Below are 27795 nucleotides of genomic sequence, written 5' to 3'. Positions count from 1 at the left end.
GATGCTGCCGCGCCCACCCGCCCCGCGTCGCCTCAGCTTCCGGAAACTCCAAGCCCCTCTGTACTCCGGCTCTTCCGAGGTTCCGGAAGAGCGCAGCGGAGCTGGCCGAGAGCGCACGGGCTAGTCGCCAGGGCGCAGCGGCGGAGCCGCGGCGAGGCTAGCGCTTTGTTCCGCGGTTGGGTCTCGCGCTCTCGGGCGCGCGCATCCCGGGGACCTGCGGGTGCGGCTCTGCCCCAGGCCCGCGGCGGAGGAGCAGGGGCGATCCCGTGCGCCCGGAGCAGTCCCGGGAGCCGCCAGGCCAGGTGCCCAGAGAAGACAGCTGCGGCGCTTCGAGACACAAAGACCAGTGGGATGTGGAAGCAACTGGGGAGCCGGCAAAGGGAAAGCGAAAGCCGCGGGCTCGGTCAGTGACCGGGTGAAGGCGCCGCGCCGCCCTCCCGACGCCGGGGGTACCCGGGCCTGCCCTTGTGAGCCTTCCTGGCCCAGCCCGGTGCGCCGCAGCCATGGCCATTGCTCACCTGGCCACCGAGTACGTCTTCTCAGACTTCTTGCTGAAGGAGCCCTCGGAGCCCAAGTTCAAGGGGCTGCGGCTGGAGCTGGCCGTGGACAAGATGGTCACGTGCGTCGCCGTGGGGTTGCCGCTGCTGCTCATCTCGCTGGCCTTCGCACAGGAAATCTCGATTGGTAAGGCCCGGGGACAGCGGCACCGGGGCGGGCTGGGCCGGCGTTATCAGAGGTGCCCGGGTCTCTGGCGAGAAGTGATTTTACCGCGCGTCCCTGGCGGTGCCGGCCGTTGTCATGGGCGTGAACGTTGGGAAGGAAGGTAGCCCGAGTTGATGGGCCGCAGCATTCTTTGTTCGCGTGCTCCCTTTTTCCCCCCTGCTGTGGACCCTTCTCGCATCCCTGCTACCCGTTTCTGTTCCCTGCTGCCCACTGATCCCGACTCTGGCTTAGTGTTCAAGTCCCACTCTTAAGACCGGCGCCGTTGTCACCAGATTTGCCTCTCTTTTCCCTCCCACACATTTCTGCCGTCCCCCAAAATTTGTGTCAGAGAAGCTCCTGAGTGGCTAAACGGAGGACGTGAAGAAAAGTAGCCCATGAAAAGTGCTCTCTCCCTTATCTTACATTTAGTTGATGTGTACTGAGACTTCACCTCTGCAGGGTTGTGAATGATGGGAAATAACTGCTCTTGGCCAGTATTAGAAGGGATACCCAAATCCTCTACCTGGACGGCCTTATTTTGAATGTGAGATGAACGAGTCCCCTTCATGTAAACTCTCCTTTATCCTAATAACAGTTCTGTGAGATTCTGAGAGTCTGGTGGTTTGGTCAAGATCACGTGGCTAATAAGCAGCTGGTCTTCCTCATCATCTCTTCTGACTTTGAGCGCAGGAGAGAGTGTTTATGAGTCAAGAGGAAGGCAGTGTATGAGGCTAGACACAGCTCTGTGGGGAAGGAGGCCGGTGGGGCTGGACAATGGGGAAAGCTTATGTGTGAGATTGGGCTGGCCCTGAGCCCCTGCCCGTGGGTGGGATTTGGATAAGCAGAGGTGAGACCTTTGCCAAGATTTTGGGATGTCAGAGAATGGTACGTGTTCCTGGAAGGAGAGAAACAGCGAGGAGTGTCCTAACTGAGGCAGGAGGATTAGTCAGGGTTCCTGGAATATGAGAGTGAATATGGGCCTGGGTTAGTGAGAACAGAGGAGTACAGACTTGATGGTTTAAAAAGTGCAAAGTTATTATTTGAGCAGAGGCTGGACTGGTTGAAAACAGCCCTTAATAAGTAATAGCCTGAGGGTACATGTAGGGTCTGTGAAGGAGGGGAGTTGGAGCTAGGGAGGATGCCATAAAGATGAGGCATCAGTTGAGGTCTTGTGCGAGGGTGGGCGCCAAGACTAGAAGGGAAAGGATGGGAAATTTCCAAGATCAAGGAGTAATGATCCACTCTTGGGCCCCTAGCTTTTCATCGGCCGCAAAGGGCCGAGACTGATCAGAGATATCAGAAAGGCTGCAGGCCTGGGTGATTGGAGAATGATATTGATGGAAATGGTGAAGTTGAGGGAAGAGTTGGTTAGAAAAAGGTTACAGTGAGCTTGATTTTGTGATCCACACCACTAAGTTGTTCAACTTGGCAGGAAGTCGCCAAATTCATTTTGGAAGGCAGTCTTCAGTTTTCCTTGTCATTGGGCAGGCAAAGATAGTCAAGGCTTTCCCTCTGCCTTCCAGATGGCCGGGAGTTGAGGCTTCCGGTTGGAAGGAAAACCGCCAAGTAGCATGGGTCCTGGAGATAATCTTTCCCTTCAGCAAATGTTTCTTGAGTACCAGCTGTGGGCTGGACCCAGTGCTGGGCACTGAGGACCCAGGAGTCAGGGAGACATGGACCCTGTCGTGGAGGAGCCATCTGATGCCAGGAGGGAGAAGCTGGTTACCATTCATGATGAACCCCGTTCAGTTGCCCCACTTGACTTGTAAGCATAGGTTGTATTGCAAGTACCTCAGATTTCCTTTTGCAGTAATTTCCTTTCGCAGTATTTTTATGGCAAGGCAGAATCTGTGTTTGAAATGTTGAAAGGCTCAGTGGGAGGTGGATGAGTGTCATTCCGTATGGCTCCATAGAACACATGAGTGTCGCCATATGGTAGGTGCAGGAGGTCAGAGTTCTGTGCCACAGAAGGACCTTCATTTCTACCACACCTGTCCCCAGATGCCTCTAGAGGTGCAGCCCCTTTCACCTGGAGGTATATCTATATCTATATTTATATTTATATCTGTATCTAATCGAGAGAGAGTTAGTGAGTTAGTTTAGGAAATAGCTGAGTGACAACTCTGTGTAGAATTACAAGCATAATTAGGCTACATAGCCTTCAAGCTCTGAAATTCTAGGAGTATTTATCTAAATCGTTGAAGAAACTAATTCCCTAAGCATGCTACTTTTCAACAGACCAGACTCTGAATGGGATTCTTGTTCTTGGGGTCTTTTGATGGGTCTGCAGTACCCTCGGCTTAGGGCTATTCAGGATCTGGGAGCGAGATGTCCTCCCTCAGGGACTGCTTTGACTCTCTGGTGCCCTAGCCTGGTGTCTTAGGAGACGCTGGGAGAGCAGAGCTCCTATCTCCCACCAGGATGCTTCATGCCCGGCGACAGGGTGGCTGGACCAGATGAGCAGCAGGGGCAGCCACTGGACCCCTGGGGAAGGGTGCCTGGTCCGCCCAGGGAGCCTTCTCTCCCTGCTGCCCTCCCAGCAGGCAGCTGTAGTTCTGGACAGAGGGACTTGGTCCCTTGGGGTTAGCTCTGCTCTGCTGCTGTCATTTACAGGGCAGGCGCTGGGCCAGCCCCAGTGAGCCAGGGGACAGGGAGAGCTGCAGCTGCTTCCAATGCTGTGAGTTCCCAGTTCCCCTCGTGTTTCCTCCAACTGAGTCAGCAGCCAGGTGGCTTAAGTCATCTGCTCTGTCATGGCTGATTGTAGGCACATCTTTGGGAATGTGTTCGGGCTGCCCTTCAGCATGCACCAGGCGGCAAAGCTGATTCTTCTTTTCAGGGGTGTCTATAAGAATGGGCTGATACTTAGGGTCCCAGGGCAAAGGTCCCAAAACAGCACATCCTCAGCTCACATTTAAAGCCAAAGCACCAAGGGAGCCTCCTGGTCCCTTTCCAGAAAGATGCCTGCTATCCAGAGAGGCTACTGATACATACATGTTTTTCTTTGTTAATTTTTTTTTTTTTTTTTTTTGGTATTTTATTGTACAGATAGTACCTAAATACCTTCTCATGGTAAAGGATTCATAAACCTCCTTCACTATGTGTTAGAGGTGACCACCGTAAAACAGCCTTTCTCTGCATTAATATAACGTATACACATTTTTTTAAACCAAACTGAGTCACATTGTAGTCGTTTGCATTTTCCTGCTTAGTATGGAAAGCATACTGTGTGGAAAGGTGTGGAAAGCCTTCTGTGTCAGTACAGAGGTGTCACCTCACTGCTTTTTCATAGACAGGCAGGCAGATCTTCCATAGCGTGGAATGTTCTCATCATAGTTCAACCAGACACTCCCCTTGTGATGTACATTTAGGTTCTTCCGAATTGTCCACTATTACACATCAGGCTTGTTGGTACATAAATCTTTGTAACTACTCCCCTCCTCCCAGCATTGAAAGGAAAGGAGAAGAGACCAGTATCGGTTTCCAGAAGGATGAAGTCATTTTCCAGGATAGTTTTGCATTCCTGAGTTCTTATTTCAAGTAAGGAGAAGAAAATGCTGCTTTGTATACCCTCCACCTCCAGCTCCCTCAGAATGTGATGCTGTCAGACGAGTGGAAGAGGGATTTTGATGTGCTCCTGGTTTTAAGAAAGAAATAGCCTCTTTCAGGGGTAAGATTGCAACTTGCCATGGACTTTCTGATGTGTCCTCGTAGCACACTACATTTCCGTCCAAGCACTTATCACAAGTTGCTGTTAGGTAATTATTTGCATGATTATTTGTTGACTACTGTCTCGCCACCGGCCTGTAAGTTCATCAGGGACAGGGACCATCTGTCCTCTGCCGGGTTGACTGCTCTGTCCATAGCTTCCACCACAAAACTTGATACATAGTAGGCATTCAATAGAGTGTGTAAATGAATGGAATCATCAAGGATATCAGTAGGATTTTAGCATTTGGGGATCCTGAGTGTTAGTTATTCTGTTGTCTGTAAGATGGGATTTTATGTATCTTGAAAGAGTTCGTCTTAAAAAAAGTACCATCAAAAATATTTGAAAACTCTGTATAATGTCATTGGAGCTGACTAGCATAACAGGAATAGAGCGTAGAATGTGAACTGACAGATAATAAGCAAACATTTAGTAACGATGAGATCGATTTTAAAAATATACTAGAATTTACCCAAATAGCATTTGTTCTGTTTCAGTGTACACTGTTGCCTGACTTTGAAAGACCCAGTGAATTAGAAGATCTATTTTTAATTATTTACTAATCCCTTTCTCTTCCCCCCACCCCACAGAAAAAAAGAAAAGAAAATGAAGTTGTGGGAAAAACCCTATTATTTCAAAACAGATGAAACTCCCACCCTTAGCAGAAACTGAACATATGTCTTGAAATCTTTGCAGATTCTGGGTTTGGATTAGCAACATCCTTTTTCAAAGCCATGCAAACACCCACCCTTCCTCTGCACATTGCTTCCTTGGATTGCTTTCTTCTCAAACCCCTAACTGAGGCAGTGAGCTTAGTCCAGAGTGGGGGAGGGGAGGCAGTTTGGGAGCATCGTGCCCTGGCTGAGTGAGTTGGACACAGCTGTGTGCTTTGGGGTTACCGAGGGCAACTGGGGCCACTGGTTTCCAGGGGAGAAGGCACCGAAGTGAGCCTGGCTCTGTGTGGGGCGCAAGGTGTATGGCAGCAAAGGGAGATTCTTCTCATTTATTTATTCACCCTCTCTAAAGCTTGCACTCCTTTTTCTCAAAAGCCATTTGTGTATGTGTATATTTATCTGATTAAAAAGATATGGCTGACTGTAGAAAATATGGGAAATGTAGAAGAGAAAAGAGCTGTAATTCCACCACCGTTATAACACTGAGATAACCACTTAAATCTTGGTGTGTTTTCCCCCAGACTTTATTATGTATACATAGCTGACAACTTGTATTCTACTTTTTAAAAACCAAACTCCATTTCGGGTCATTTTTGCCTCATTCTTAAATCTTAAAAACTTGCTTTTTGTTGGCTACCAAATTAAATGTCGAATAGGTGTATTGAAACTGAACCCATTTACAAATTTTTTTGCTAATATAAATAGCATTGTGAGGAACACTCCTGAACATACACCTCTAAGCTATAAAGATCTCAGTATTTCAACAAATTATATAAATCTAATTACAAAATCAAAGAAGAGTGGCATTGTTTTCCGATTTTGCAAGTCTCCTTAAGGCCTGGCTCAGTAGAAGACCTGCCTGCTCCTATCAGCTTCTCATTCATTGTGCAGTGATATCGCACGTCAGTAGCCTCTGGAAACCCTACTGTACATACTCACAAGAGAATGAGAATGAGAAGGCAGATAACAACTTAATAATATTATGAAAAGAGGGTTCACATCATGAACCTCCTGGAAGAGTCTCAGTTTCCGGATCCCCCTCTGAGAACCATTCTCTGGGGTCAAACTGGAGAGTGGCGTTTGCAGTTAGAAGCACACGAGGTGTGCACGTTTCACGTTCAAAAGGCACTTCTAGTTGCCCTTCAGAACACAGTTTACACTCCTGTCAGCATGTAGGGAGCAGCCCTTCCCTTACTTCTTTACTGCTACTTAATATTTTCAGAGTTTTCCGTTTGCCATTCTCATGATTAAAAATAAAAATTCAAAAAATTTTTTAAAACTACACATAAAAAAAGTCTATTTTCTCTGATTAAAAAAAAAAGAAAGAAAGAAATGGCATCTCACTGTTTCAGCCTGTAGTTCCCTGTATGCACTGGGATTTCACAAAACATAGTTCTGGGCTCTTTCTCTGACACTTGGCAGTTTCTAGAGGCTGTTCATTGCCTCCAGGCTAATTACTATTGCCTTTTGGCCTGGAGTATTTGATCCTAGAGACTGTCAGGTCTCAGCTGGTTATCATTAGCTTATAAAATATTTCCCTCCTTCCTCCACCCTTCCCCAGTCTCTTTTTATCTTTTTTTTTTTTTTAAGCTAAAAGGTTAAAAAAATAAGTTGTTTCCCTTCTGACCCCTCTGTTTCCTGTTTAAATTTAATTAAGTAGCAAAACTAGCAAATACCATTTTTTAGGAAATATAAAGATGTCTTTACAAAATCTTTTTTTAATATTAACATGTACTCCACATTTGATGATCAAATGTGGGTTCTCAAAGTTGTCAAAAAGCATAGTCACTGCAGTGTGGAAAGGTGACTTTTCAGAGAGACAAGTGCTTATTCAGCTGTACCCTTTCTTGGCAAGGTTCACCTCTCTCTGATCAGGTTTTCTTTTGCAAAACAGATAATGATGATGTTAAACAAGATAATACATGGAAAGAGCCTGACACATGGCTTGTATTCAGTACATGTTGGTTGACTCAAACTAGTGGCATAAGCTTCTACAATCTGAAGGTAATTTGCAGTATTATGAGCAGCCGACAAAGCTGAGACGGAGGCCTCACGCTTCTCTCCAGGGATCGTGCAGATTCAGGTGCTATTCACACAGGCACTGGAGGCTCAGCTCGGATGAGTCTGGGTGACCGTAACTGTGACTTGCCCACCTTCCCTTCCCCTGTGTTCCTTGGAGAGAGGAGAGTCCAGGGGCTGATGGTCTTGACCTTCTTCTTCTTTTTTTTTTAATAAATTTTTAAAATTTATTTATGGCTGCATTGGGTCTTCGTTGCTGCGCACGGGCTTTCTCTAGTTGCGGCGAGCGGGGGCTACTCTTCGTTGCGGTGTGCGGGCTTCTCATTGCGGTGGCTTCTCTTGTTGCGGAGCACGGGCTCTAGGCACGCGGGTTCAGTAGTTGTGGCACGTGGGCTCAGTAGTTGTGGCTCGCGGGCTCTAGAGCGCAGGCTCAGTAGTTGTGGCACACGGGCTTAGTTGCTCCGTGACATGTGGGATCTTCCCGGACCAGGGCTTGAACCCGTGTCGCCTGCATTGGCAGGCGGGTTCTTAACCACTGCACCACCAGGGAAGTCCCGACATTCTTCTTCTTAATAAGGCTTTATTCTTTTTGAGTCTCTATAAACATTCTAAGCCCTTATGTTCTCCGTGCTTCTGTTTTGCACACATTGAAGTGAATTCCAGAACAGAAAAATTATGCACTTTGGAGAATTGAAGGAACACTCTTCCGGCATTTCTTGCTTACCAGAAAGGAACAGCTGTGTGGAGCGTATGTGACCGGAAGGCGTCTCACCTTGACTCAGTTTCATCCTTTGTAACATGAGGACATTGGACTAAAATTAGTTATTATGTGCACTCCAGTACCTTTCTGATTCTGGCAGTGGTTCATGCCTCGCCTTACTGTAATTATTCTTTCTTACCTTTTGTGTCCGTTCATTCACATCCTCATTCATGTCACTTATTCACTGAGCACTGCTCTGTGTTCTAGGATCTATCAGTGAAGGAGACAGACATTGTCCAGGAGCTTGCAGCCTGGCAGGGGAGACAGCTTCCCAATAATTACACAGTTCTGGCTGTGATAAGTGCTTTGAGACAAGTGCCACTGCAGGAGCTTCGTCCAGTCGGGGGCATTGAGATGGCTTTCTGAGGAAGTGACAGACATGATTTCTTGGAGAATGGAAACGGATCAGTGTTACTGGGGCCTGCTGAGCAGGGGGGAAGGGTGAGTGGTACAGATACGAGAGCTGGGCAAGGATCCGATCGTGGAGGGCCTCATGGGAATTTGGATTTTAGGGTTTATCCAGAGCAGTCGGAGGGCTTTTAGTTATACATGACATAATCAGGTACACATTTGAAAATCTCACCCCAGATACTTTGTGGAGACGGGAATGGAGATGTGGAGAGACTAGTTAGGGGCTGTCACGGTTAAGTTAAGGCTTACTAACTCTGTGCACTTGGAGGACGGGGACTGTTATATGTATCTTGGACTCCACCATGGTGCTTTGTATGGGGCAGATAGTTTATAAAAGTTTATCGAGAGCCATTGCTGGGAGCTCTGCGGGCACACGCGATACCTCCCCGTTGTTCTGGGATGTTGGAGCTGATTTGGGAAGGCCCCAAGCTGGCCGCATTCAGCGGTTCTGCTCTGGGGCTCCACGGTCTCGTGGAAGCCCGGCCTGGCACAGTGTACTGTGAGGAAGGCTGTGCCTGGCAGGGGTGGGCCGGGTCCATGTGGAAGCCTGGTCCAGGGTAGACCCCAGCAGCCGGCTCTCATCGCCTGGCACAGCAGGAAGCCCTGTCCGCTGAGGGCCTGGGAGAAGCTGCAGCTCTGGAAGGGCCTGGCCGGGGCCCTGCAGGTGAACAGCCAGAGGGGTTGGTGTCCAAAGGGAAATGTTGCCTCTCACCTCTGCACTTAGGCCATTGCTTCTAATGCCTTCCTTCCCCTGCTGTCCTTAGGAGCAATGTTAATAGCTGCTGTGTGTATGTGCACACACACACACATGTACATTTTCATTAAGACTTTACTTTTTTAGAGCAGTTTTAGTTTCACAGCAAAATTGAGGGGAAGGTACAGAGATTTGCCATGTACTCCCTGCTCCCACACATGCACAACCTTCTCTGTTATCAACGTTTCCCACCAGAGTCGTACATTCTGTGGGTTTGGAAAAGTGTATAATGACATGTATCCATCATTGTGGTATCATATGGAGTATTTTCACTACCCTCAAAATCCTCTGTGCTCTGCCTATTCAACCCTCACCTGTATAACCCTTGGCAACCACTGGCTTTTTTACAGTCTCTATAGTTTTGCCTTTTCTACAATATCATACAGTTGGAATCATGCAGTACGTAGCCTTTTCAGAGTGGCTTCTTTCACTTAGTAACATGCATTTAAGATTCCTCCATGTCTTTTCATGGCTTGGTAGCTGTTTCTTTTTAACACTGAATAATATTCCATTGTCTGGATGTACCACAGTTTATTTATCCATTCACCTACTGAAGGACGTCTTTGGTTGCTTCCAAGTTTTGGCAGTTACGAACAAAGCTGTAGTAAACATCCATGGGCAGGTTTTTGCGTGGACATGAGTTTTCAGGTCCTTTGGGTAAATACCAAGGAGCACGTTTGCTGTAAAAGTATGTTCAGTTTTGTAAGAAGCTGCCAAACTGTCTTCCAAAGTGGCTGTACTGTTTTGCATTCTGACCAGCAGTTAATGAAAGTTCCTATTGCTCCACATCCTCGCCAGCATTTGGTGTTGTCCGTGTTCCAGATTTTGGCCCTTCTGATAGGTGTGTACTGGTATCTTGTTGTTTCATGTGCTTATTTTCTATCTGCATACCTTCTTGGGTGAGGTGTCTGTTAAGGTCTTTGGCCCATTTTTTGAGTTGTTTGCTTCTTATTGTTGAGTGTTAAGAATTTTTTGTATATGTATTTTTTATTTGAGGTATAGTTGATTTACAATGTCGTGTTAGTTTCTGGTGCACAGCAAAGTGATTCAGCTATATATACATATATATACATTCTTTTTCAGATTCTTTTCCATTATAATTTACTACAAGATATTGAATATACAGGAGGACCTTGTTGTTTATCTATTATATATACAGTAGTTTGTATCTGCTAATCCCAAACTCCTAATTTATCCTCCCCCCCCCCACCGTGCTCCCCTTTTTTTTCTATAATCTATGACTGTACTAAAAGTCAAGGGGTATGTTTTATTTTAAATTTGGGTGCTGGATTTCTTTTTTTTTTTTTTTTTTTTTTTTTAACATCTTTATTGAAGTATAATTGCTTTACAATGGTGTGCTAGCTTCTGCTTTACAACAAAGTGAATCAGTTACACATATACATATGTTGCCATATCTCTTCCCTCTTGCATCTCCCTCCCTCCCACCCTCCCTATCCCACCCCTCTAGGTGGTCACAAAGCACCGAGCTGATCTCCCTGTGCTATGCGGCTGCTTCCCACTAGTTATCTATTTTACATTTGGTAGTGTATATATGTCCATGACACTCTCTCACCCTGTCACATCTTGCAGCTCTGTTTACAATAGCCAGGACATGGAAGCAACCTAGGTGTCCATCATCGGATGAATGGATAAAGAAGATGTGGCACATATATACAATGGAATATTACTCAGCCATAAAAAGAAATGAAATGGAGGTGTTTGTAATGAGGTGGATGGAGTTAGAGTCTGTCATACAGAGTGAAGTAAGTCAGAAAGAGAAAAACAAATACAGTATGCTAACACATATATATGGAATCTAAGGGAAAAAAAAAAAAAAAAAAAAAAAGAGGTCATGAAGAACCTAGTGGCAAGATGGGAATAAAGACACAGACCTACTAGAGAATGGACTTGAGGATATGGGGAGGGGGAGGGGTGAGACGTGCTCCCCTTTGGTAACCATAAGTTTGTTTTCTATGTGCATGAGTCTGTTTCTGTTTTATAGATACGTTCATTTGTATCGTTTTTTTAGATTCCACATGTAAGTGATATTATATGAAATTTGTCTTGCTCTGTCTGACTTACTTCGCTTAGCATGATAATCTCTAGGTCCATCCATGTTGCTGCAAATGACATTATTTCATTCTTTTCTATGGCTGAGTAATATTCCATTACATATATATATATACACCACATCTTCTATATCCAAGGAATTCTTTGTATATTTTTAATAACAGTCCTTTATCACGTGAAGCCACCATACATTGACACTGCCTGTGTGCTAGGTCCTTTTAGCATGATATTTTTCCCAGCAGAAATTCTTCAAAACAGGTATATATTTTAATTTTGGGGAGACTGTGGAATATTGGTTAAGATGTGAGTTTGGAGACAGACTGCCTGGGTTCCAATCCTGGTGCATCATGCATACACTGTGAGACGTTGGGCAAGTTACATAATTTCTCTGTGCCCCAGTTTCCTCATCAATAAATGGGGTAATAGTAAAACCTATCTCACAGGGTGGTGAGGATTAAATGCATTAACACACGTGAGCCCTAGAACCATGTCTGGGACATAGTAACCTTTCAGTAAAGGTTAGCTGCTACACACGCCCCAGTACTTAGGACTCTGACAGATGAGGAACTGAGGCCAATAGAGGCCAGATAACGTGCTCAAGGGCACACCGAGCAGAGCTGGAGTGCAGCTTTGATTCTGAAGCCTGAATTCTCGGGCACTGCTGTGTACTCTGCCCTCTCCCGTGTCCCGTGCGTGAGGAACAGTGCGCTGAAAGCAGAGCGTGCTTGTACCCAGCACAGAAGCTACTGGTTTGTTCTGGGTCTCGGCCCTGCTGCCACGGGATCATCCTCCCCACTCTCGGGACCATCTTCCCCATTCCTTGCTTTCTTGCTGGGGAGGGTGCCTCCTCCGTTAGAATCATGGCCAGCCCCATCCCCAGTTCAGCACTGCAGCCTCAGCAGGGCATCAGGACCATGGGTGCATGAATTACAGCCCTAAGGATATTAAAACACAGTCCCTCCACCCATCCTGCCAGACCTCCTTGCCATTATCAGAGCATCAAGTCTAGACTTCCCAGCATGTCATCCCAGGATGTCCTTTATCTGATTCCCAGATCTGGACTCTCTTCCAGGCACGGTGGTGTGCTCCCCTTTGTAATATGCGGTGAACTTTAGAGACTCCGAGCCTTTCTCGTGCTCTTTCCCAGCCTGGGTTTTCTCCTCTCCTCCCTTCAAGTATGAACGTCTGCCATGGCTCAGCCATTACCTCATGCAATTTTTTTGTTTGTTATCGTTAGTGGTTCATATTCTTGGCCTCCTCCTGGACCGCAAGCTCTTGGAGTACAGGGACCATGCTTTCTTTGTCTTTGAATCTCCCGTGGTACCATACCCAATAAATGCTTTTTGGGTGGAGCGACCATCAAGGTCTGCGTACCTTCGGGAGAACAGCTGTGCTCTGTTGTACCAGAAGAGAAACAGCAGGAACAGCCCTTGGGGAGAGCAAGGTCCTTGGCTCTTTCTGGTATGCTGCTGGCACAAAGGCTCTGTGGCATTAAATACCAAATGTAGACACTCAAGGCCTTCTACGACACAATAGGATTTCTTTGTTGCAGGAACTACAAAATCTAGCTCTTAAAATCTAGCAACTTTGAGGGAGAGGCGATACAAAAGGACTTAACAAAGTTGGGTCTAGTTTCAGGCTGGGGCCCCGTTAAATCTCAAATCCCGGTTATCCAAGGCCTGCTTTCACAATGCGTATGTTCAAGATTTACAGAAGATAAGACCAACAGGTAAACCAGTAAGAACGGTGAAATTCAAATAATTACAAATGCACTGAAGAAAATAATACAGGATGTGACAAAGGAACCGTATATCTTTGTATCTCCAGCGCTTACCATGGTGCACCCGATGCATAGAAATAAAAACAGCTACCATTTATTGAGTTCTTCCTATCTGCTTGCACTGTGGCAGATATTTCATTAATCCTTATAGGAATTCTATGAGGTTTTGCAAACAAGAAAAATTAGGTTCAGAGAGGTTAAGTAACTTGCTAGCAAGTAAAAGAGAAAACTTAATAACTATTGGATATAATGGGATCTTAAAGCAATATTCAGGAAATAAAGATTCTAGAACCTCTTCTTATAGATGTACCTAATTTTTTCCATTTAGGCTAAAATCCCTTCCCCACACCTAACTGGACTTCCATGTTGTTTCACACAAATTAGGCCTCTGTGTCAGTGAGGACCAGTTGGACAATAATTTTCTTCTAACCCTTTTTATACTTAAAAGTATCTATTAACTTGCCCCTTGGCCTTAAATGAGCTGTTCCTTAAATGTTTTTTTTCTTAAGCCCCCTCCCCCTGCCTTGGGGGGCAGCGTCCATTTCTCATGTTCATTTTGGGATGGTGCCTGGTTTCCCCACTGCCCTCTTACAATGCAAAAACCGAGACCTCATTTCCTCTAGTGGAAGTGTGACCCGCCTCGGGTTACTGCAAGGATTTATTTCTGGCTCTCACATGTCCTTCTTGCTGTGATGTTTCTGATGATGTAGATTGTTTGATCTTCCTTCCCTCCATGGGTGCAGCCTCCATCCCTACTGGGTGAACATCTCTATTGGTTGGCCCCCTCCACCCTGCCAACAATCTTTAACTGCATCGGGTCTTAGTTGGCAGCATGTGGGATCTTCATTGCGGCACACAGGCTTCTCTCTAGTTGTGGTGCACGGGCTCCAGGGCGCCTGGGCTCAGTAGTTGTGGCATGCAGGCTCTCTAGTTGTGGCGTGCAGGCTCAGTAGTTGCAGTGCGCTGGCTTAGTTGCCCCACAGCATGTGGGATCTTAGTTCCCCAACCAGGGATCGAACCCGCGTCGCCTGTGTTAGAAGGCAGATTCTTAACTGCTGGACCACCAGGGAAGTCCCTGGCCCTGAGGTTTTTGAGGACAATTTCTTTTCAGCTCAGGACCAGCTGCCAGGGAAATTGAGGCCGGCCCTTTCCTGCTCTGCTTGTGTTACTGGCTGGCCTTGCTGTCCACAGCGCCTGTCCTTCTCCACGGCGCCCTGCCTCCACCTTCTCCTTCCCCTGGTCACTTGTTCTCAGGGTGTCATCACATTGGGGAAAGAGGAGGGCCACACACTTGGGATTGTATGGAACCTACACCAAGTATTAGCTGTCTGCCTCTGGAAGTTGCTTAACCTCTCTGAGCCTCTGTTTCCTCATCTGACAAATGACACCAAATGATAACTAGTTCACAGGTTCTTTTATTTGATTGAGTGAGAGCATCTAATTCCTATCTAATCGTAGTATTTAGTAAATCACATCTGTTCTTGGTGATTCTGTGATGGAAAGTAGCCTATATGTGATTAGCACATAGGGAATACCAGTATCATGTGTGAGTCACATTGGTTCATACACTTTTTTTCCAGCATGTGAATGATTTGTGCCACCAAGGAAGAAGATCTGGATGAAGCAAGCTTCAGAGGAATATGGCGCACATGATGCCCATTAACCCCACGCTCTCCCTCTTGGCTGCACATGGTCAAATGCCCTGTTTTGAAGGTGCTATCTGTCGGTCTGTCTGGCGGTTTTGTCTGGTCTTTGTGTGTTTCACTTTTTTACTTGGGTGCATAACTCAGCAGCCTTTCTTACACACCCTTCATCACACTACTGTGTTTTTAATCAGGATTGTTGCTGTTTGATTAGTGCTCTAGGTACAAAATCTGCAGAGACTTTGAGTGATCTGCCTCAATCCTATATACTCCATAGCTCTGTTATTTTAGTGATTTTGCAGAATACTACTTTTTTTTTTTTAAATACACAAATTGTATTATAGCAGAGATGTTTGTATTGATTTCCCTTTTTACCTTTCATCTACCTTTTGTGTTAATCTTCATTTCACAGAAGCAAAACCTTTGCCCTGGACCAGGCTAGGACCTAGAGGTGATGGAAGAGACTTCAGGCAGACGTGTGCTGTGACTATTTCTTCATACTCTCTCTCACCTGGACTATTTTTTTTTTTTTATTTGTGTTATCGTTATTTTTATTTTTATTATTTTTAAATTAATTCTTATTAGAGTATAGTTGATTTACAATGTTGTGCTAGTTTCTGCTATACAGCAAAGTGAATCAGCTACGCATATACACATATACACTCTTTTTTAGATTCTATTCCCATATAGGTCATTACAGAGTATTGAGTAGAGTTCCCTGTACTATACAGTAGGTTCTTATTAGTTATCTATTTGATACATAGTAGTGTGTATATGTCAATCCCAATCTCCCAATTTATCCCTCCCCCCTCTTCCCCCTTGGTAACCATAAATTTGTTTTCTACATCTGTGACTCTACTTCTGTTTTATAAATTTTTTTAGATTCCACATGTAAGTGGTATCATATTTGTCTTTCTCTGACTTACTTCACTCAGTATGACAATCTCTAGGTCCATCCATGTTGCTGCAAATGGCATTATTTCATTCTTTTTTATGTCACTTGGACTATTGCAATAGATTCCTGACTGGTCTCTACTTCGGTTCTTGACCCTGAATGGCCAGTTTTTGACATAGCATCCAGAGTGAACCTTTTAAAATAAATACCAGAAGATGTCTTTGCTTTAAAAATTCTGAAATATTATTATTATTTTTTTTTTTTTTTGGCTGCATTGGGTCTTCGTTGCTGCACGCGGGCTTTCTCTAGTTACAGCGGGGGGTGCTACTCTTCGTTGTGGTGCACAGGCTTCTCGTTGCGGTAGCTTCTCTTGTTGCGGAGCACAGGCTCTAGGTGTGCAGGCTTCAGTAGTTGCAGCACGTGGGCCCCAGAGCGTGTGGGCTTCAGTAGTTGCGGCGCGCGGGCTCAGTAGTCGTGGTGCACGGGCTTAGTTGCTCTGCAGCATGTGGGATCTTCCCAGACCAGAGATTGAACCTGTGTCCCCTGCATTGGCAGGCGGATTCCTAACGACTGTGCCACCAAGGAAGTCCCTAAAAGTTCTGAAATTATTTTGTGTGAATTTTTAGGATTGAGCCAATGAGTAACTATGTTGATGTATTTGGGAGCTAAGGGTCTAAATGAAAGAAAGATACAAACATGGAATGAGGGAAGACAAGGAAGATCCCAGTGGTGTTGGATTGGAATTAGAAGTCTCAAGTCTCATCATAAACTCACACACACACACACACACACACACACAAATCGATTTCCTATCTGTCTGTTGAAAGGGCCTGGGAGCAATGACATCTCAGTAGCAGTGAGCACAGCTAGCATCCAAATCTTTGTTTTAAAATTTTATTACCAGGACTTCCCTGGTGGCGCAGTGGTTAAGAATCCACCTGCTAGTGCAGGGGACACGGGACACGGGTTCGAGCCCTGGTCCGGGAAGATTGCACATGCTGCGGAGCAACTAAGCCTGTGCACCACAACTACTGAGCCTGCGCTCTAGAGCCTATGAGCCACAACTACTGAGCCTGCGTGCTGCAACTACTGAAGCCGGCAAGCCTAGAGCCCATGCTCCACAACAAGAGAAGCCACCGCAATGAGAAACCTGCGCACTGCAGTGAAGAGTAGCCCCCCACTCGCCACAACTAGAGAAAGCCCGCGCGCAACAACGAGGACCCAATGCAGCCAAAAATTAAATAAATAAATAAACTTATTAAAAAAATTTTTTTTATTACCGACTAAAGGAACCGAAGGCTCGTTGGAGAAATGGCCAATTTTAGGGCTGGGGCAGGGAAAGTACAAGATAAGCCCAGAGCATTTTGTGCCAGGAAGTATGGAAGTGCTCAAAACCAAGGGGAGCATGTTAGGTACAGGAGCTAGTTTGAAACAATTTAAGCATCAAAATAAATAAAAGTAACGGATTATAAAATATTGAAAAACAAAAGACTACATGAGTCCATGTTTATGCTAAAAAAGAAAAACATGTGGGGAAGGTGAAGTTCCTTTTTATAGTAAAATGCCAGCTAATAAATGTAGAGGGAAGAATAAAGTTGGAAAATCTTCATTTTGCAACCACAGTTGAAGTATTTGACTCACCACTGGGTGAAAGCTTGTTGGGGAACAGAATACTTACAGTCTAGGAGGGTCGTCTCCCCATAGACCACTTATTTCTCATGGGAAAAAGGCACTTTTACAGCAGAGCCCTGGCAGAAGGCACCTTAACCAAGTGACCATCATCAGTGACATTACCTGTCATGGGGGAAACTGTTGTCAGGTGCCTCCAGGGGTGTCCTGTGGATGACCAACAGCCCTTCCCTTATTGGGATCCCTGCCAATAATGCAGAACCTAGATCAGAGCATGGAGAAACAATGAACAAACACAAATGAAGGGGTGTCGCACAAAACAGAGGGCCAATGCTCTTCACACATTAGGGTCTTGAATGACAGAGAAGGGCTGTGGAACCCTCCCAGGATAAAGCGACTAGGGAGACATGACATCTGAATGTACTGTGTGTGGTGAGGGATTGGATCCTGAGTAGAGGAAAAAAAAAAATTGCCGTAAAGGATAGTTCGGGAAATCTGAATATAGATAGCAGTAGTGTTTTCTTTTTTTTGTTGTTGTTTTTTAATTTGGTAATTGAACTGGGTTATGTAAGAGAATATCTTATTTTAGAAGATACACACTTTTGAGAGGAAAGGGTCATAATCTCTGCAAGTGGTTCAGAAAAAAGGTATATATTATACATACATGTATATAAAAGGAGGATGTGTGGCAGAATGTTGACAATGGTATTTCATTGTAATGTTATTTTTTATGGTGATACTGTATTTTATACATTTACAAATTTTATTTATTTTTTCCAGTTTTATTGAGCTGTAATTGACACATAATATTGCATAAGTTTAAGGTGTGCAACATAATGAATTGATATATGTATATATTGTGAAGTGATCACCGCAGTAAATTTCATTAATATCATCACCTCAAATAGTTATAATTTTTTTTCTTATGATGAGAACTTTAAAGATCTACTTGCTTAGCTTTCAAATATACCATACGGTATGGTTAACTATAGGCACTGTGCTGACGTTACATCCCAGAACTTATTTATCTTATAACTGGAAGTTTTTACCTTTTGACCACCTTTACCCATTTCCCTCACCCCACCATGCCCGGCCTCTGGCAACTACCAATCTGTTTTCTGTCTCAGTGAATTCAGTTCTATTAGATAAAACATATAAATAAGATCAGAACTATTTGTCTTTCTCTGTCTAATTTATTTCACTAAACATAATGCCCTCAAGGTCCATCCGTGTTGACACAAATTACAGGATTTCCTTCTCTTTTATAGCTGAATATCATTGTAATATTCTTGTAACTTTTCTATAGGTCTGAAAAAAATTCAAAATAAAATGTTTAATTTTAAAAAAGAGATGAGGTAAACAAAGCAAAATGTCAATATTGTTTTAAACCCCTAGGTATCTGTTATGTTATTTTCTGTAATTTTCTGTATGTTTGAACTAGTTAATCTCAGATGATCAAAATTAAAAAAAAATAATATTTAAATACATTGAGTACTTTTTTTGCATCTTTACTAGAACATTAAGTTTTCATATCTTTTTTCCCTGGTACCCAGGTCATTGAAACTTTATTCACTGGACAATTGTCAGGTTTTACGTTGGATTAATACAAGTTCTTCTTTTGTGTGGTCTAGACGTTCTGGATGTACTGAGGGACTGGATTCTCCACCTCAGGAAAGCGACACTTCAAACCGCTGCTTAGTTGTCTAGTCTCTTCTTCTGGGTATAGTGCTGGCCTCATGGTTCCTTCAAGCTGCAGTCTCTGTCTGGCTCCCTTTTCACTTCCGCTCTTGCACTTAGCAGGCTGTATAATATTATATTGTTTACGCCATCATTCTTGACTGAATTAAAGGAGCCCTGCAGTTTCCATCGGAGGCTCGCCACCTTGACTGTATGTCCCCTTGGCTGTCTGCCCTGTAGTCACAAATCCTGGACCATGTGGTCCGGGCTGTTATTCCCTTCCATACGTGAGAGCATTGTGCACTGATGGGCCTTTGTCTAATTTGGTAGACCCAGAAGCAGAAAACTATTAATGCAGAAATGCCAAACAGTTTATTGCTTGGGATGGGTAGTGAAGTATCTGGGGACTTCTTGGGACTCATTTAGAAGATAACACTAGATTATGCCCATCTTATCAAGGAGCAGATATTAGCTCTGGTTGGGTTGTCTTTAAAAGCCAGGCTTAGCTGTGGGAAAAAAGAGAACTGGTGAATCACCTTGGTTTAAAGGAAAAGAAAACTATCATTCCAATTCAGTTTTTTCAGTTTGGGCTACAGAGAGTACTTATATATTTTCACACTGGTTTAAAACACCTGTGCCGTGGGGTCAGTTCCCGCAAAGCAAAAGTGAAGGCAAGAATGGACCATTTGGGACTTTATTTATTTGCTTGTGTTGGAAGCTAGAGGTTGGTTTGAAGTCGCCTGGAGAGGTGAAAGGGGAGGAATTTGTTTCTTTTTTAGAGAGAGAAGTAGTCCTGAGATTCTTGGAATTTTACTCTATTTTATCAGGGTTGGGATCTCTGAGTATTTGGCAAGAAGGGATCCTTTGGGGCAGACTTCATTTGGTCTTATGTTGGTGTCAAGGGTGCTTGAAACATTTTCAGGCCTGTTTCATCCTTATGAGTTCTTGTTACTATTTCATGTTTATTTTTAAGCGCTGACCACTACCCATCTCTTTCTCTATCACACAGTCAGGGTCCCTTTCTATGTGATTATCCCCATTGAACTTGAGAGTTTATAATACAGTTGTTTTCAGTTTTTTTGGCAACCTTAAAATATAGCAAAAACTTTCAAATTCAGTGCTTCATAGGTTGTATTATGACCTACCTGGATCCCCTGGGTATGTGTATATATATGTGTGAATGGTGTGTGTATGTGTATCATTTACATTAAAGTGAAATAGAACTGAGTTTTTGTTTTGCAAAATAAAAACATTTTGCAAACTTTTAAAATATTCTATCGATAGTAATGACTGCTGTGTTCCCTTTCTGCCTCCCAGAAACAGCAAGCCCAGGACTTACTGTTTTGTTCAAAGAAACTTTCCTGTCTCCCTCCTTCTCTTTTGACCTTCTCTGACCCAACTTTCTTCAATAACCTGTGCTTCTTGCCTCCTCTTTCTCGTGTTTGGAAGGTAAAGATGGAAACCTGGGTTGATACCCCATCTCTATAACCCACTAGTCACGAGATCCTCACTTTCCTCATTTTTAAAATGGGGTCAGTGTACACAGCAAAGGGGGGGGGTTCCCTTTTCTTGCTTCTGCTGCCCCTTCACTCTCTTCACTGTGCTGGTTACCAGGTTAGAATCTCTTCCGTTTGAAAATTCCTCTAATGTCCTCCCAGGCAGTTAACTAGATCTTTCTATTGGTGTTTTGTTAAACTTGCGATTTTGGCGAGTTGCATTAACTTCTCAGGAAGCCTGATTCCTGCGCTACCCTCACAGTTGCATGTAGCATTTAAATGCAGAAGCAACACAGATAACTTACTCCCACACAGCACCCGGGGAGGGAGGATGCATGTTTGTCGGAAGATGCTGGGGGCTTGCTCAGAACTCACAGCCCTTCACATGTGGGCCCTCCTAAGCAACTGGGTGACAATAATGAGAAGAATGAAAGAAAGCTTATCAAAAAAAGATGGACAGCAAAACGAGGCCAAAGCCCCTCTGGATGGGGTGGACCAGGAACAGAGAGCCTTGTACTAGCCTTGCACTAGCTAGTGTTGGTGCCACGGAGAAGCTGCTGGGCTGGCCCACCTCCCTGGCTCCCATCCTGTCTCCCCTCAGGCTGTGTTACCCTCTGGTTCTCCACCAGCTGCGTCTGTGGTACAGGAACTGGTTTTAGCTGGGCTGACACTTAGGGAGAAGGGGTGACCCACGCCCTAGGCTCCAGACCGGGGCCCGGAGGCTGGGTGGAGGGATGTCTGTGACATGGGTCACTTGTTAGCAGATGTTGCAGCTGCTGCCACGGAGCCCCCGGAGCACACGTTTCCTGCCTGTGATCTTTCGTTCTATCCGGCCAGACACATATGGAAAGCCCACAGCTCTGTCTGCACTCTCAGCTGGACAGAAGTGGTGGTATTGTTCTTGGTGTAAAGCCAAAACTTATTTCTCGGTTTCTGTACAGTTGTGAAAGGCGGTGCAGATCTCACTTAAAGCTACTCTCTAGAAATCAGAGTGCCCTCATTCAGCCAACACGCGGCAGAGCGGAGTGGAAAGGGCATGGGACCCAGGCTGGAGGATCACTGTGGATTAGGGACTCTGTTTCCTCAGCTGGGATAGTAGTATCTGACAGGAAGACTTGACTGTTAGTTGAGATACTATTTATCATAATACTTGGGAACGTTTAAAGCACCCAGACAGGTGTTATTTATTTGATACAGGGTGCTCTATGAAGTTGAGAGGGAGGGAAGGAGGGACGGAGGGAGGGAAAGAGAGAGAGAGTGTGTGTGTGTGTGTGTGTATGTTCACTCTGCTAGCCAAGAGTTGAGATATTACTAGAGGAGATAAGACGTGCATGTCTGTACCACATGGTTGAAGGTGATTATCTGTCTCTGATGGCTTTAAAGGGCTCTGGGAGTTGAGTGGGGACAGTTTCATGCAGAGGGTGATATCTGAGCTGGGCTTTGAAGGATGGGCCATGGAGGTGGACATGGAGGGGCATTGACTTTAACAAGTATTGGAGAGAGGGCCCCCCGGGCAGAGGGATTGATGTGAGGAAAGGCACAGATTTAGGAGCAAATGGGGCCTGTGCAAGCCACAGCAATAATTGGGTTGGATTGGAGCATCAGTTTGGATTTGTCTTCTGGGTGATGGGGAACCAATGAAAAAATGTTGAGCCAAGGGAGTGTCAAGATCAGAACTGAGCTTGAGGGTGGATGATCTGGCAACAGTTTAAAAAGGTGGAGGAAGGAGACCGGAAGCTCTCCTTACTGGAAGACTACTAGGAAAATATATAAAACACCTGTTTACCTCCCAATAGTATTGGTTTTTTTCTTCCAGTTTTATTGAGGTATCATTGACAGACAGCACTGTATAAGTTTAAGGTGTACAGGGTAATGATTTGACTTATACACATCCTGAAATGATGACCACAGTAAGTTTAGTGAACACCCATTGTCTCATATAGATACAAAATAAAAGGCAAAACAATTTTTCTTTGTGATGAGAACTCTTAGGATTTGCTGTCTTAACCACTTTCATATAGAACGTACCGCAGTGTTCATTATATGTATCATGTTGCACGTTACGTCCCTAACGCTTATTTACCTTATAACTGGAAGTTTGTACATTTGACTGCCTTCATCCAGTTCCCCCGCCCCCCATCTTCCACCTCTGATAACCACAAATCTGATCTCTTTTTCTATGAGTGTGTTTGGTTGTGAAGTACAATTGACCTACAACACTGTGTTAGTTCCTGGTGCACAACATAGTGATTTTGACATTTTTATCCGTTACAAAATGATCACCCCCCAATATCATTTTGAAGAGTAAATGAGATAAAGGATGTGGAGTTAACATTTGGAGATGAATCACGATGGTCCAGGTCCCGAGCATCCTAGCCCCATGGCTGCAGCTGAGCCTCCTGACATGGGTGCTTTTAGGCCAGGCTAGGCTGTCCGGCCCTGGGTGAAGGTGTTAGGGCTGTACAGCCCAGCTCGGGCAGGTCCCTGCACCCTCCTGCTTGGACCTCCTGCAGGTCCCTCCCTTTACTCCTGCCCTTCGCTCCCAATTTAGCTCCTGCCCCTTCCTGGCTCTTAACTTCCTTTGTTTCCCGTTTCTGGCCTGGGAATATCCAATACCCAGGGCTTGATCTGCTCCTTTTCTCAGATTTGACCTTGACCCTTGCTAGGAAGCTCTGCCCATGCTGGTTAGTTGGAGTAACCAAGTGTTCAAACCACCCCGCTCCACCAGAGCCCCGGCTCCCAGGACCTCCTCCAGCTCGGCCTTGTTGGAGTGACTGGTCCAGAGAGGGGCATTTTAAGAGACTGAGAGTTAGATACAGATTCAAATTCTGATGCTACCACTGACTTCCTTGGGTGAGGGATTGCTGAATTACTGTGAGCTTCGGTTTCCTCCAGGGTAAAATGAAGATGAGACCTATCTGTCTGTCTATTCCCCTCCCTCGATTTGGTTGTGAGGTTTAAATGAGGTAATGTAATGATTTAAAGGTGGTGTGGTGTCCTGTGAATATTGGTTGTCTTTTCTTCTGATCTACCATTCCAGATGAAGAATAGTTACTTAGGAGCTCAACACGTGCTCAACCTGTCTGTAGACTCTGTTAAATTTCCTTTCTTCTTCGTTTGCAAAAGCTTTGGTGTGAAGAAGTTGAGTTATTTATGCTCCAGCAGTTTCCATCACTGCCCTGGGGGAGGTCCCTGAGGTCCCAGGACAACTTGAAGCACTTTTCCTATGGAAAGAAGGTTACTAGATGCTGGCTACATGCACGAGGACTACAGGCCAGACAGGTTTCCATGAAATCCTAACAGCATTGTCCATTTTCAGGAGAATGTGTTTGGACAGATGCTGCTAAGCAAGCAACTGGCCAGAAACCATCCATCTATAACCTGGGGCCTGTCTGTCCTTCTTACGGTATCTGCTGTTTTATGCCCAGTAAGCCTTGGTGTCTGGGACCTCATTAGAAGCATTTGACAAAGGAATAACTGATGCAAGAGCAGAGTAAAGCTAGCCCCGGGGGTCCTGTGCTATCCTGATTGCTCTATTTTTTATAAAATGTAAGAACTCAAGTTTAATGGGATAAGAGTTGGAAGGGACCTTAAAATGTCTTTCCCACCCCCAACTCATATTTAAGCCATTCCTGGTTGGCAAGAAGTTACCCTATTAGAGGATGCTTTCAGAAAGTGTGTGACTTTTCACAGTCATCTCCAAGGGCTGTATCTGAGAAGTCCCTTCTTGACGTCTGTGGGCATAAAGGCACCTGATGAAGAAGAGGGGGTACTCAGAGCCTGGCCCGTTGTACCCCCTTCACCACAAGAATCTACTCTCCGGACAACATACCATCACTACCCTCTCCTATCACAAGTATAAAGGCCGACCGCTCACCAGAGGAGGGCGACCCTTTGAGGCTTTTTATGTCCCTCATGAAGGGACCAGGGAAGTCCAGCTCAGTGTCTTCCTACTGTCCTGTCCTCTCTGCAGGGTGGGGAGGGAGAATGGTGGGCACCCCTCTCCCGCATCTTTAAAGCTGTAACAGAATCTTCTAGCCACTTGGTACAGAAGGATGTGCAGTGTGCAACTGCCGGGAACCAGGTACACTACTCAGAATCTAGACATTAATGTCATCCCCATTTGGAGATCCCTGGCTTTGTAAGTAAGTGACCTGAGGTCACCCGGCTGTGAGGGTCAGAGTTAGGTTTAGATACAGCTAACATCAGAGCCCAGGCACTTGGCACTGTCCCGCTGTGCAGGCTGTGGAAGAGAGCGTGTCAGCTGTCCCCCAGCAGCTGGTCCCTGTGCCTGGAAGGGACACATGTTCCTGTACCTGCTTGATGGGGCAGGGGAGTGGGGCTGGGCTCAGGGCTGCCAGGCGAGGCTCAGCACCAGGCCCTCTGCCTGCTGGCAAGGAGGGGAGACACAGCTTCAGCCCTGCACCCCGAAAGTCCTACTGGCCTGTTTTCCACGGTGGCCCACGTGAGTCAGGAGGCACTCAGGAGCATGAAGAATCTTCCAGGTAGTAACGGTAGCATTTGCGGAGCGATGGAGTTCTCAGTTTGCAGAGGAGAAAACCGAGGTCCAGAGCCCCTTCCCAGAAGAGCAAGTTAACGGCAGAGCCTCGAGTGGGACCCAGCTCTCCTGGTTTCCCATCCCGCGCCCATCTCCCTGCCTGTAGGTTTGCAGTTTGGAGCACCTGCCTTCTGAATGGAAACCACTTGGGCTGCAGTTTTGGCCTGTGCCTTCTTTTTTCTTAGAGGAGTTGGAAAACGGTCGATTTGCCGTCCAGTGTTATATTACCAAATGTTCCATCAGCCTTCTCTTCCTCAGGCTGAATGTTCTTTGTTTCTTTGCTCTAAAAAGGACTCCTTTTCTGGTTCAATTTTCTGTATTGACTCTCCTCCTCTCTCCCTACTCCCCACCCTATAACCCTCTCCTTCCTCTCAATCCTCACCCCAAATTAAACCAACTCGGCATGTTTCCTTTGCACGTGTTTGGCTCTGGTTCCTTTCCTGCTCACTTTTCCTTTATGATGGTTTCACTTCTTTGAAGAGTTTTTCCCCACCTGAGCCCAAGCTGCTGTCATGACCAGTGTTGGCCAGAAAGCTCGCAAATATTCAGCTTTACTGCAGACTTGGGGGTTTGGTTTTGGTGCTGGCCTCGCTCCTGTAGTGGTGTTTGGTGACTTAGCAAACACCTGAACGTCTGAGGCAGGGAGGGAGGGATGATGGGCGGGGCAGGAAGGGTCCAGACACCTGCACTTTCATTTACTTGGAACAATCTGTTCTTGTTTCTTAGGTACCCAAATAAGCTGCTTCTCCCCCAGTTCTTTCTCGTGGCGTCAGGCCTCCTTCGTGGACTCTTATTGTTGGGCAGCCGTCCAGCAGAAGGACTCCTTGCAGGGTGACTCTGGAAACCTTCCATTGTGTCTGCATAAGGTAACTGGGGACATTGCAAAAATCACCTGTCTGCTTTATAGACGTGGGAACTGAGGCCCAGAGAGGCTGCACCAGTCCAAAGCCACATGGATGCATGTGGCCAACCAGGGCTGTAACTCAGATCGTAAAACTGTAGCACATTAAAATCAGAAGGAACCTCAGAGATTACTTGGTCCAGCACCTTCCTTGAGCAGATGGGAAACTGAGGCGCTCCTTGATTTTAGCTGCATAGTGGCCGGCACCTCATGTGTCTCGGTGGCCTTTCTACCCTTGATGCCCAGCGGTGTCTGAACCATACGAGGCTCTCAGTACTTTTTTTATGCCTCAGTGAGCTTTGTTAGAGAACAGCAGAGTTGGGACTCAGAGCTTCGGCCAGCTCCTATTCCACCACACACAGGGTCTCTTGGAAAAAGTAAGGACCAACGTAGAGGTCAGTAGCTTCCAGCGCATGTGTTATTGCAGCATCGAGAAGCCCAGGGATGACGCCGTCTGGGGGTATTGGTTGCAGCACAGTTTTTGGAATACATGCCTTTGCTTTCTGATGGGTCCACGTGCTGCAAGGAAGGGGAGATGCTACCTGGGAGACACCAATGTCCTGCAGAGAAGAGGAGCAGGTCAGGAGCTCCGTGGTCGGGGGAGTGTGGAGGCAGAGCTCACAAAGGCTGGGCAGTGTGGAACTTGGGCCAGAGTTGGCAGGTTTGTGCAGGAGGACGTTCTCTGCGTAATGAAGCAGCTCCGTTGGGTCTTCTCCATACTTGTGAAAGTAGGACTTTGTTTCAGCCTGTCATTACTTTCAGCCACTGGTTCTTTTGTTCACCGTGAAAATGAATAGAATGTTTGTGTATCTTCAGCATCCACCAAGGAAAGCATGGTATGTTAGGTTTTTTTTGTTTGTTTGTTTGTTTTTTTATTTATTTATTTTTGGCTGCGTTGGGTCTTCGTTGCTGCGTGCAGGCTTTCTCTAGTTGCAGTGAACGGGGGCTACTCTTTGTTGCGGTGCGCGGGCTTCTCATTGCAGTGGCTTCTCTTGTTGCAGAGTATGGGCTCTAGGCATGTGGGCTTCAGTAGATGTGGCACATGGGCTCAGTAGTTGTGGCACGTGGGCTTAGTTGCTCCGTGGCATGTGGGATCTTCCCAGACCAGGGCTCAAACCCATGTCCCCTGCATGGGCAGGCGGATTCTTAACCACTGCACCACCCAGGAAGTCCCGGTATGTTAGCTTCTAAAAAACCAAAGGCTGACGTTTGTTTGACTCTCTCCTGCCTTGACCTGTTGCTGAACACACAGTCAGCATCCTTTTTTAAAAAGAACAGTTTAAGTCCTTTGCTGTGACTCAGGCTTGTTTCCCTCATGTTTATGTATTGCGTGCCATTTGGCACAATGATGCCCTACACTGACTCCTTTCTTCTTTGGAGTTGGGCTTTTCTCTTGGACTTTCAGCCTTAGTGTCAGTTGAGTCCTCATCAACTTTGCATGACGTAGTAGCCCGGGCAGCAAGTAATAAGGATCTTCCGTATGAATGGGCACAGTTCTAGAGACTGAACATCTTTGTTTGCAAATCTAAATGCGTGCTGTTGTAGTTTAAATCTGTTTGTTTTAATGGTCTTCTGGGAATGGAAAGTTGTAATCAGTGGCTGGGCTGGAGATTGATGGATCCACAGAATAGGAATGTGTATCCTGGGATTGTCCAATGTAAGAGTTGGCAGGGACGTTGGAGACTGCAAAACCTTTAGAGCAGGAAGAAATACAAAGATTGTGATCCAAATGCATTTTACACGTGAGGATAAGGACACCTTGAGAGGTCACGCCCAGGAGTCACAGGACTAGTTGCTGGCTGTAAGATGAGAATCAGGTCTCTGGGCTCCCACTGCCCCTGCAGGATAGGAGGGGAAGTCTTGTAGAGCAGCGTGGGTAGTCAAGCCTTAAGTTTTCAGTGTTAGTGAAAGATGAAGGAGCTCTCTTTCTGTTGATGGTAGTCTAGCTTGTTTTGGTGGAAGTTTGGCTGAGGATCTGAGCAGAGTTCTTGCCAGATTCACAGGGCTGGAGACAAAAATTGAATAGGCCAAGTTGGAAGGACCCTGGTCAACACCGTAGGCTTGAAAGGCCATCACTGAGGAGTGAGGGGTGATCCAGAGTTCAGCCAGCCCTCATAGGG

The 27795-nt window shown here is 45.7% G+C and overlaps 1 protein-coding gene across 1 annotated transcript in view; it reads left to right on the top strand.

Annotated features, from left to right (window-relative positions):
* Positions 1 to 491: 491 nt before the first annotated feature.
* Positions 492 to 27795, top strand: part of PANX1 (pannexin 1) — a 40697-nt gene continuing 13393 nt past the window's right edge. The window contains exons 1-2 of the mRNA XM_061202699.1: positions 492 to 684; positions 25501 to 25640. Of these exons, the coding sequence (XP_061058682.1) occupies positions 504 to 684; positions 25501 to 25640 (321 nt within the window). The 5' untranslated portion in view covers positions 492 to 503. The remainder of the gene's footprint in view (positions 685 to 25500; positions 25641 to 27795) is intronic.

This window comes from Eubalaena glacialis, chromosome 10 (assembly GCF_028564815.1).
Source record: "Eubalaena glacialis isolate mEubGla1 chromosome 10, mEubGla1.1.hap2.+ XY, whole genome shotgun sequence".
Taxonomy (NCBI): Eukaryota; Metazoa; Chordata; class Mammalia; order Artiodactyla; family Balaenidae; genus Eubalaena; species Eubalaena glacialis.
This window is presented reverse-complemented; position numbering and strand designations above follow the sequence as displayed.